We start from the raw sequence: 10760 nt of genomic DNA, 5'->3' as shown, positions 1-10760 counted from the left end.
TGGTGTGTGTGTGTGTGTGTAAGGGCTTAATCAAAACAGAGGCCCTCAGGCTCTCAATCAATGCCTATTGACTCTTAATTTGCATATACCTCTAATGAGCTCATCGATCTAGTTTCCCAGCCCACAGAAAATTAGAAACAGTAAATTATGTTGGGATGAGAGTGGGAGAGGGAGAACTTGCTAAATAGAAGTAGGCATGTTGACAGCAGGTAGAAGTGGTCACTGACAGCATGACGATGAGAGAGGAAAGAGAAAACTGCACTATTATATAGCTCTACATACTTCAGAAGCCCAGAAGGAGACATTATATTTCAGTTTAGGACAACAGCAAATGTTGTTAGGATGGCTCCAAGTCACCGAGGAAATGTCCGATTGTGGTCAGTGTTAGAAACATTTCCCATCCCCAACAGCTGGCCTGGTCCTTAACCTCTAACCCTGAGTCCGGCTTTGGTGTCTTCTTCTTCTTCTTCTTCTTCTTCTTCTTCTTCTTCTTCTTCTTCTTCTTCTTCTTCTTCTTCTTCTTCTTTTTTGATGAGGCAATTGGGGTTAAGTGACTTGCCCAAAGTCACACAGCTAGTAAGTGTCAAGTGTCTGAGGCCGAATTTGAACTCAGGTCCTCCTGACTCCAAAGCCGGAGCTTTATCTACTTAGCCACCTAGCTGCCCCTTTGGTGTCATTCTTATTCTCTCTTCTGGCTGGGTTTCAAGGAGGGATGGAAGAGAGGTTCAGAAAGACCTGCAAAGGTGTGGCCAGCTGTGGGGAGGCGGGGCTTGGGGCAGAAAAGCCAGAGCAAGGGTGGCCAGATGTGGGGGGGAGAGGAGGTTTAGGAAGGCAGAGGGGAGCTTTTTGGCCCTGTGATGGGCCTCACTGGCTTGTCCTTTCCCTCTATCTCTTCCCTCTCTCTCCCTTCATCTTTTCTCAGAAACTTTACCCCATGTGTCTCTTACGTCTTCACTCAATGTGTCTCTCCCTTTCTCTGTCTTTATGTCTCAGTCAGCCGCTTCAAATGATCACATATTCACAAAGTATCCACCACATCGACAACAGCATCCCTACCTGACAAGGAGTCTATGATCAAAGGGGCAGAGATAGGATCTGGGCACAAATAATTATGCAGCAGAATAGATGAGGTTAAGTGCAGAAGAGAGATTGCAGGAGACACTGGAGGTCTGAAGTAGGGGAGAGAGCACTTTTGACCAGGTGAAGGCCTTAGAGGTGGATGTTCCAGACTTGTTGGTATGGGGAAAGATTGGGAGAGAAGGCTAAAGATGTGGATGTAGGGAAGATTCTGGCTATACGGGTCCTCGGCCTTGGTCCCTCAGCCAGGTTCTGACCCTTACGGACCTAGGCAGGTCTGCTAACCCTTTATTCTGTTCTGCTATCTTGGCTAACCTTCTGTGGAATATGGGTTTCATTTCTTTCAGAGATGGGAGGGAACCCCTTGGAGAACAGTGGTTTTGAACCTGGAGCCTTCGATGGTCTGAAACTGAATTACCTTCGCATCTCAGAGGCCAAGCTCACTGGCATCCCTAAAGGTAACTGCCTCTTTCCCACTCTTTGGAGGTCTTATCGAGAGAAAGAATTCTGCCTCCCCCCATCCCTAGGAAGCCTAGACCTGGAAGAAACCATGGAGATCATCTATGCCAACCCACTCCCTTAATCCTACAGAGAATATTGGGTAGAGATGGGGCTTAGCCAAGGTCAATGAGGGTCTTCTGACCCTCAGGCCAAGGCTCTGACCACCATGTGCTACTGCCAGGTCCCAGAGCCATGTTAAGCCTGCTCCACATGGTGCCTACCCCTCTGGGGTAAGAAGGGTGGTATGTGGTTACAGAGCAGCAGTGTCCCCTCCACACACTGGCCTTTCCCAATGGGGGATCAGTGTGAGCCTATCTGGTAGAGGTATGTATGTATGGGAGGGTGACAATTCTCCCCTCATCCCAGCCTTCTCCTGTCTAAAATTTTGCCTCCTTCCAAGTCACAGATAGGTCAAAACACAACAGCCCCCATTAAGATGAATCCAGGAGTCCTGAGAGAACAATTGAGGGTCTTTGTGCTGCCCCCTACTGGTGCTCTTCTTGCAGCTCTTCTCAGAGAGTGCCCATCAGCCTCTCAGACCCTGCTCTATTCCTCCCCCAATTTCCCCTGCTATCCCATACGGAGTTGTGTGGGACAAGATTGGGTCTGACTCCCAGTAACATCAACCCTTCCACCCCCATCCCCACTGTCCACTTTTGCTTCTAGATCTGCCTGAGACTCTGAATGAACTCCATCTGGACCACAACAAGATCCAGGCCATTGAGTTAGAGGACCTTCTCCGGTACTCCAAGCTCTACAGGTCAGGCCCGGGGGCTGCTGAAGTGATCATGGGTAGCACTGCCTCTTGCCTCCCCCTTCCCATAAAGAGGCCAGTTCACTACAACAAGACACAGTAGTTAGAGATGAGGAACAGGCCTGACAGCTAAGAATGGTGTCCCCCACCTTCCCACCCTCCTAATTCAGTCTTTGCTCTCACTCTCATTCCAGGTTGGGCCTGGGACACAATCACATCCGAATGATTGAGAATGGGAGCCTGACCTTCATGCCCACCCTGAGGGAACTCCACTTGGACAATAACAAGCTGGCCAAAGTACCCCCAGGCCTCCCTGACCTCAAATTCCTCCAGGTGAGAGTAGGCCAAACCCAGTGTCAATTCCAGTTGACCCTCTGGGCATTCTCTGTGGGTATCAGGGCTCATTTGTTTACATCTCTAACCTCTCAGTTTACCTTGGTCAATGCAGGAAGGGAAGCCCCTTCCTTGCTCCAAGCTGAAAGCCTGACAAGGTAAACCTTGCAGGGACCCAAGTAGTATTCAATCATGTCCAACTGTTTGTGACCCCATTTGGGGTTTTCTTGGCAAAGGTACTGGAGAGGTTTGCCACTTCCTTCTCTAGCTCATTTTACAGATGAGGAACCAAGACAAACAGGGTGAAGTGACTTGCCCAGGGTCACACAGCTAGGAAGTGTCTGAGGCCAGATTGGAACTCAGGAAGAGGAGTCTTCCAGACTTCGGGCCCAGCCCTCTGTGCACTATGGTGCCACCTAGCTGCCCTTAGAAGAGACCTTCTAAACCAACCTCCTCATTTTAGAGATGAGGAAACACATCTAGGGGGCAAGTGACTTGCCCAGGGTCACACAGCCAGGAAGTGTGTGAGGCCAGATTGGAACTTGGGAAAATGAGTCTTCCTGACTCCAGGTCCAGCACTCTGTGCACTATGGCAGCACCTAGCTGCCCAAAGGGGCCAAGAGGAAATGCTATCTATCTAGTCCTAGCATGGAGGAGGAAGGAAGACCAGGATAGGCCAGGATGCAGGGATGAGCTGGTCTCTCAGCTCTACTCCAGGAAGTTCTCCACAGGGTAGTTGTTTCATTGGGTTGGAAATTAATCTCCAAGCACTGTTACACATCTCTATTTCTATGGAAAAATAGAAGCAAGCTTGATTCCAAGGTCAGATCTGGGAAGAGGGGTGGGCAAGCAAATTCTCTACTAATTTGCCAGTAAAATCCACAGCTCCATCCCTTTCCATTAGTATAAATTCCCATCTAGTAAGGACAGCAAATAAAGTACCTGGCAAAGTACCCCTTTGCCAGGTACTTTACATTGTCTCATTTGACCCTTACTGCCACCATGTGAAATGGGTACTGTTGTTATGCCCATTTTACCAATGAGGAAACTGAGGTCAGAGAAGGAACAGGGCTTGCCCAGGGTGCATGGGGGCAGGATTCTGGCCCAGGTCTTCCACACTCCAGGCCCAATGCTCTATCCCCAAAACTATGCAATAGTGTAAGGTCAGCTGGAGTGAAGAAAGCCTGTGCCTGGCCTCACTCCTCCCTCTCTTTCATACCAGGGGCAGGCATTATTGACTATATGAGGACAAACTGACAAGTTAAGGCCTCTTCTGACTACATAGAGAGAGGCTGGGGTGGGGGAGAGCTCCAAAGAACCCTGGGAGAGGTAGCTTTTGAATTATAGACATGAGTCCTCAGGCTCCCTTGGGGCTCTGAAGAGAGCTGAAGGTTCACCAAACCTCAAGCTTCCCTGAAGAAGAGGATTATGGAACTCATCCCCAGCTCCGAAGAAAGGGAAAAGCAAACCCAGAGTTTGAGAGGCAGCATGGCTGTAGTGCACAGAGTTCTGGGCCAGGAGTCAGAAAGACTTGAGTTCAAATCCAGCCTCAGACACTGGCTTGTAGTGCAGTCCTGGGCAAGTCACTGCACCTCTGTTTCAGTTTTTTCACCTTTGAAATGGGGTCTGAGGCCCCTTCCAGCTCTAGTTTTAGAGTCTTGTGATTCCATCCTGGGGCTCTGAAGGGAGCTGGGCAGAGAAGGAGGAGGCTCACTTCTGCCCTGCCCCTCCTTTGCAAAGACATCTCAGACTCTCCCAAACATGTATATGTTTGGGGTCTGACTTAATAGGAGATACTGGCCAGGGTCTAAGCCTGACAGCAGCAGTGTGAAGACCTGGCCCCTTGGGATTAAGGCCTTTCCTTTCTCCCTTCCCCTTCCCCAAAGAGCTCTGGCCTGGGAAATAAGAGACCTGGGTTCTAGTACTGGGTCCTCAATCTGCCACTGGATTCTCTGTGGACAAATGGAATGAGCCGCCCTGGGGAAAGTGAGTTCCTGAATTTCTCCAAGGGCCCCTGTAGCCCTGACATTCTGTGACTCCATGAAAGAAGACCCTGGCCCCCTCACTGTGCCTTTGAAAGGGGAATGGAGGCACCTCCAGCTGTGGCCATCTGGTGCTGGGGGAGGTGCAGAGAGGGACCAGAGCCCTGAGCCTGGCCCTGCCAGGTCCCCACATTCCACATCCACTGGGCAAGGGCGCCCTCTGGTGGTCAGAGAAGATGCTTCCTTTTTTTTCTCAGAGATGACAGAGACTGAGAGACGAAGACAGGAAGATTTTCTTTTTCAAAAGAGATTCCTCTCCCTTTCCTGCACCAGCTATCCCATGTAGCAAAGGAATGTTCCACATTTCTACTTTCAAATTTCCCAGCCTGTGCCCTTTCAACCTTGGGCCACCCATTGCAGCCTGGGATTATTCAAGACCTACTTCAGCAGCCTTTTGGCTTAGCAGAGAAACATCTCAAGAGTCCCAAAGTCTCAGAGAGGAGAGGGACCCTAGATCCCAACTAATCCTCCTGTCTAGTCCTTCTTTCCCATCTTCTGAGCTGTTCAGGTGACACCCAGTGTCTGCTGACTCTGAGTGCTCTGAGGGGGAGGGGGAGACCCAGGTGACCAAGAATCTCCCCCACCACAAGTGTCTTTGTTTGAATCTACAGAGAGAGGGGGGAGAGAGAGAGAGGAGAGAGAGAGAGAGAGAGAGAGAGAGAGAGAGAGAGAGAGAGAGAGAGAGAGAGATACAGAGAAAGAGATACAGAGAGATATAGAAAGAGAGAGATACAGAGAGAAGAGAAGAGAGAGAGAGAGAGAGAGAGAGAGAGAGAGAGAGAGAGAGAGAGAGAGAGAGAGAGAGGGTACTCTCTGCCCACTTTGGAGCAGCTTTTGTTATAAGCAAGTTCTTTATGTTGTTTGTTCAGTCATTTTTCAGTTGTGTCCAACTCTCTATTTGGAGTTTTCTTGGCAAAGATATTGGAATGGTTTGCCATTTCTTTCTCCAGCTCATTTTATAGATGAAGAAACTGAGGCAAACAGGGTTAAGTGACACTGCCCAGCTAGGCAGTGTCTGAGACCAGATTGGAACTGAGGAAGGTGAGTCTTCCTGACTCCAGGCCTGGCACTCTATCCACTGCAGTGCCACCTAGCTGCCCTATAGCTTTCAGTTTCTCCCTAAGTCATCTGTCTTCCAGGTTAAACACTCCTAGATCATCAAAAGATTTGTGAGTTTAGAACCAGAAGGGCCCCTAGAAAGCTAGTGTGAGCCCCTCATTTGTCAGAGGAGGGAACTGAGGAGAGGACGAGTACAATGACTTTCTATTAATCTTAAGCACCATAGAAACATCTGTTGTTTTCCAAACTCACTCAGACAGTAAGTGGCCATGCTAGGATTTGGTCTCAAATCTGCCAACACTAAATTCAGGACTGGATACCACAAGCCCCTATACCTAGGAATGACGGCACCTGGAACACTGAAGTATGATGGCTCCTGTGTGTCGCTGAGGCAAAGAGGGGACAGAAGGCATGGGAGTATGGGAGCTAAGGAACCCAGAAACCTGGGTATCCAAAGGAGGCAGCTTGGGGGTAGACAACAATGTGGTGATCAAAACATTGAACTTTTAGGGAGGAGGGAGAATGAATGACTTGGGCAGTTCCTAGAAACCACCAAAAACCTGCATAGGAGGAAGAGAATTTTTAAAGACAAGAAGCGGCACAGAAGTCCAGTTCTCCTTCCTGGCCCTGGGGGGTCAGGAGAGAAGGAGCAGCCTTGGCCTAGGAGGTCAATAGATGTGGTACCTACAAGGAGAAAGTTAAGCTTCACTGAACATTAAATGGAAGGAATCCCAGAGGAAGAGCTCTCACATGAAGGGGAGGAGTTTGTTAACAATAAAGGAGGGTTCCATAGGGCAGAGTGGAGAAAGCAGGCAGAGAATGGAGGAATTGGGAGAATGGGGGGGGGGGGACAGTGTCTGTCTTTTCCAGATTCCCCACTCTCATCCTGCATGCATCTCGGGCTAGGCAGGGCATTAGAGGGAAGGCTCTCTCATAGGAAAGCAGTCCCAGGGAGAAGGGCATGAGAGCCACAGGTCCTTGGGGGTCCCCAGGAAGGGGAGGAAAGAAGCATGCCCCTCCATGTTGCCCCCACTGGGGGCTTATCAAAGCGCATATTAACAAGGCCTCTCCTCCCTCCCACACTCCTGACAGGTGGTCTATCTTCACTCCAACAACATCACCAAGGTGGGCGTTAATGACTTCTGCCCCGTGGGCTTTGGTGTAAAGCGGGCCTACTACAACGGCATCAGTCTCTTCAACAACCCTGTGCCCTACTGGGAGGTGCAGCCAGCCACTTTCCGATGTGTTACTGACCGCCTGGCTATCCAATTTGGCAACTACAAGAAGTAGTGAGGAAGGGGAGGAGGCAGCAGGACCCCCTTGGGAAAGAGACCTGGCTGAGAAGGGAGAGAACAGGAGAGAGACACAAAGAGGGTATAGGAGGAGGCAAAGCCATGTGTAAACCCAAACCCCAACGGCCTCACCTTTAGCCCAGACCCTCATCCACACTTGAACCCCAAACTCCAATAGAATGCGAATTTGAATCCCCAACTTCCTTGCAAACGTGTCCCAGCCCCTAGCCCTGGTCCTCAGTGAGAGCCATCTCTTTTTGGTTTCTTTGCTCTCTGGCTCCCTGGCCTACCACATCCAAGGCTATAGTTGAGTATAGATAGAGGTGAGGGAGGTTGGGAGAGGCAAGGGGCAGGCAGCCATGTGGCAGGGCTGGGAGCCCTGGCCTCTAGCTTTCCAGCAGAATCCTTCCCCAGATCTGGTACTTTCTGGAGAACCAGGGAGACAGCCAGCCTGGTTAGGGTTTCCCCCACCCCCCCAAACCCTCTCCACCCCAATCCAACCGAATCTCCAAAGCTCTAGTTCTGGGCATTTCTTTTATGTGGTTCTATGTTCGGTAGACTTTAGTCCCAGTTTGTACTCCAGCAGGGATGTCTCTCTCCTCGCCTTTCTCCCTTCCTTGGCTCTTTCCTCTGCTCTTTCTCTACTTCCCCATTCTCCCCTTTCCTTTCTGTGTCTTCCTTCTCTTCTCCATCTTTTCTTTCCCTTCTTTATTTCTCCTTTTCTCTCTCCTGGTCTCTGTCTCCCCTCTTCCCTTTTCCCCTGTCCTTTGTGTTTTCCCCTTTCTCTTGACTCTCCTCTCTGTCTTCTCTTCCATTTTCCTCTCTTTGTTTCTCCTCTCTTCTATCTTCTCTTCCTCCATCTTCTCCTTTCTGTCTCTTCTCTCACGTTCTGCCACCTTTCTTCCTTTTTTCTCTCCTTCCTTTCTCTGTTCCCCTTTTCTCTTTCACTTTCTCTTCTATTTTCTCTATCTAGTTTCTTTTTATCTTTCCCTTTCTCCTTCCACCCCAGCCAAAGTGGCTCTCTTCCCCTCCCCCCACCCCTGTCTTTCCCTTCCTGTTTTTCTCTGCTCTTCCCTCTACTCTGATTTTCTCCCATATTTCTTCTCTCTGTCTCTCTGTGTCTCTCTCTGTCTCTCTCTTTCTCTCATTTATCTCTTTCCTTCCATATGTTTCTCTCCCTGACTTTTCTCTCCCAGTGTCTCTCACCTCTCTCCTCCCCTCTGGTTCTCTCACTTCCCTCTCCTCTCCCCTCCCCTCTCTTTTCCTCAATTCCCTCTCCTCTCTCTTCTGTCTCTCTCATTTCTCTCCTCCTCTCCTTCTCTCTCCCTCACTTCTCTCCCTCCTTCCCTTTCTATCCCCTACTTCTTTCTCTCCTCCCTATCTCCCTCACTTCTCTCTCTTCCCATCTTTTTCCATCACTTCTCTCTCCTTCCCTCTCTCTCCCTCCCTTCTCTCTCCTTCACTTCTCTGTCCTCCAATCTCTCTCCTTCACTTCCCTCTCCTCCCATCTCTCTCCCTCACTTCTCTCCTCCAATCTCTCTCCCCCACTTATCTCTCTCATCTCCCTCACTTCTCTCTTCCCATCTTTCTCCATCACTTCTCTCTCCTTCCCTCTCTCTCCCTCACTTCTCTCTCCTCCAATCTCTGTCTCACTTCCCTCTCCTCCCATCTCTCTCCCTCACTTCTCTCTCTTCCAGTCTCCCTCACTTCTCTCTCCCCTTCCCTATCCCTCACTTCTCTCTCTCCCTCCCTCATTTTTCTCTCTCCCCCCTCTCCCTCATTTCTCTCCTTCCCTCTCTCTCCCTCACTTCTCTCTCCTTCCTTCTCTCTCTCTCACTTCTCTCTCTCCTCCCCATGTCCCTCACTTCTCTCTCTCCTCCCCTCTCTCTTCCACACTTCTCTCTCCTTCCCTTTCTATCCCTCACTTCTATCTCTCTCACTTCTCTCTCCTTCCCCCTCTCTCCCACACTCCTCTCTCCTTCCCTCTCTATCCCTCACTTCTCTCTCTCCTTCCCTATCCCTCACTTCTCTCTCCTTCCCTCTCTATCCCTCACTTGTCTCTCTCCTTCCCTATCCCTCACTTCTCTCTCCTTCCCTCTCTATCCCTCACTTCTCTCTCTCTTCCCCTCTGTCTCTCTCCCTCATGTCTTTCTTTTCCTCTTTTCTCCCCCTTCCTCTTCTCTACTGCCTGTGCCTCAGATACTACCACCATGTACTCTTTATCACTCAGTCCCCAGGAAAAGTGGAAGCTTGCCTTAACTCATTAGCCCCAACCCCATGTGCTGATGGAGGAAGACCTGTTTCTGAACCCCAGGAGAAGAGATGGGCTAGGGATGGGGATGGTGTTGAAAGGAACATAACTGGGAACTCAAGCTGTCCTAGAAGCTGAGGTGGGAGATGGTAGGACCTGACTGAGCCCTATTCCTGGCTCTGGTGTCTCACCTTGGCCTTGACATCCAGACTGGAGGACCCCTTGACCCTGGAGTCCATTAGGTGGAGGTGTATCGCCTTACCCAAGCTAATTCCTCATGCTAGCAGGCCATCTGGGCCCACCCCTGGACTAGGTGGGGAGGAGGGGGTGCAGCTTAATCTTAGGGCCCTGGGCTGGAAGGACAAATGCACCAAGAGAACGATTCTATCTCCCATCACCCCCAACCTGTACCCAAGAAACTGAACTTCCTTTGAGAGGCAAGGGTAGTGATGGGCCCTTGGCCCAGGAGCAAGTAGTGAAGGGGCTGAGTTTCCTGCTCCCCCCCACCCCCATCCCCTTGGACCCCTTCCCCTCGGCAATCTTCGGGGCTCCTCCCTGCACTGTATGGGGCACCCGGAGCGCCATCCCTCTGGTGTGACAGCTGTTGTTGGAATGATTAAAGAGCCAATGTGCAATAGGAAGAAGCCCTGTGTGGCCCTTCAATGCAGGCTGGAGGGGGCGGGGTAGGGAGGAGCCTGCTGGGGAGATGGGGGCAGGGCTGGAGGCCCTCTCAGACCTAGCCTCTGCGGCGGCAGCCACCACTGCCACCGCCTCCTCCTCCTCCAGCTCCATCGCTGGGCAACGCTCTGCTGGGGGCGGGGTGGGGACAGTGTGGAAAGCAGCAGATTTGGAGTTGGGGAACCTCAGTTCAATTTGGGGATTTTCTGCTTCCAAGCAACTTCCTTCCCCTCCCTAGGCCTCAGTTTCCTTCTCTGTAAAATGGCCTATGAGATACCTTCCAACTCTAGACCAATGATTTAGGAGAAGATAGGCAGGAAGAGACCTGGGCCCCTCCACTACTCGAACCCCTCCTTGCAAGTTATCAATTTGGGGTGATACCAGCATCCAGAGATCCTCCCAAGCCTTTCCCCAGGGAGCTTCCAGTGCGGTTTAGGAACCAGGCCTCACCCACAAACACTCACTGAGCAGCACAGCCAGTGAAGGGGCCCAGAGGGCCCAGAGAGGAAGACTCAAACTGGGTCTTGAAAGGTAAGGTAGGAAGGAGAGGGAGGATTTTCCAGGCAGGGGTCAAAGGGTAACAAAAGACCCAAGTGAGCCTGGTACATTGGGGAGGGGAGGCCAGTAAGACTAAGCTGGCACAGAAGGGGAATGTTGGCAGATAATGTTTGCAAGGTGGTGGAAATAAGTTTGTGGAAGGCTTAGAAGTCAAACTGAGGACTCAGGACTGTCTCAGAGCCAATGGGGAGCCTACTGAAGGGTTCTGAGCAGGG

At 50.8% G+C, this 10760-nt stretch overlaps 1 protein-coding gene across 2 annotated transcripts in view; it reads left to right on the top strand.

Moving 5' to 3' along the window:
• BGN (biglycan) overlaps positions 1–9953 on the top strand; it is a 32751-nt gene extending 22798 nt beyond the window's left edge. For both annotated transcript variants that reach the window (XM_020977290.2, XM_020977291.2), the window contains exons 5-8: positions 1425–1535; positions 2245–2338; positions 2527–2665; positions 6859–9953. In XM_020977290.2, the coding sequence (XP_020832949.1) occupies positions 1425–1535; positions 2245–2338; positions 2527–2665; positions 6859–7056 (542 nt within the window). In that variant the 3' untranslated portion in view covers positions 7057–9953. The remainder of the gene's footprint in view (positions 1–1424; positions 1536–2244; positions 2339–2526; positions 2666–6858) is intronic.
• The last annotated feature ends 807 nt before the right edge of the window (positions 9954–10760 follow it).

This window comes from Phascolarctos cinereus, unplaced genomic scaffold, assembly GCF_003287225.1.
Source record: "Phascolarctos cinereus isolate Bilbo 61053 unplaced genomic scaffold, phaCin_HiC Scaffold_8;HRSCAF=390, whole genome shotgun sequence".
NCBI classification, from domain to species: Eukaryota; Metazoa; Chordata; class Mammalia; order Diprotodontia; family Phascolarctidae; genus Phascolarctos; species Phascolarctos cinereus.
Note: the sequence above shows the minus strand (reverse complement) of the source record. Positions and strands in the feature narration are given on the sequence as shown.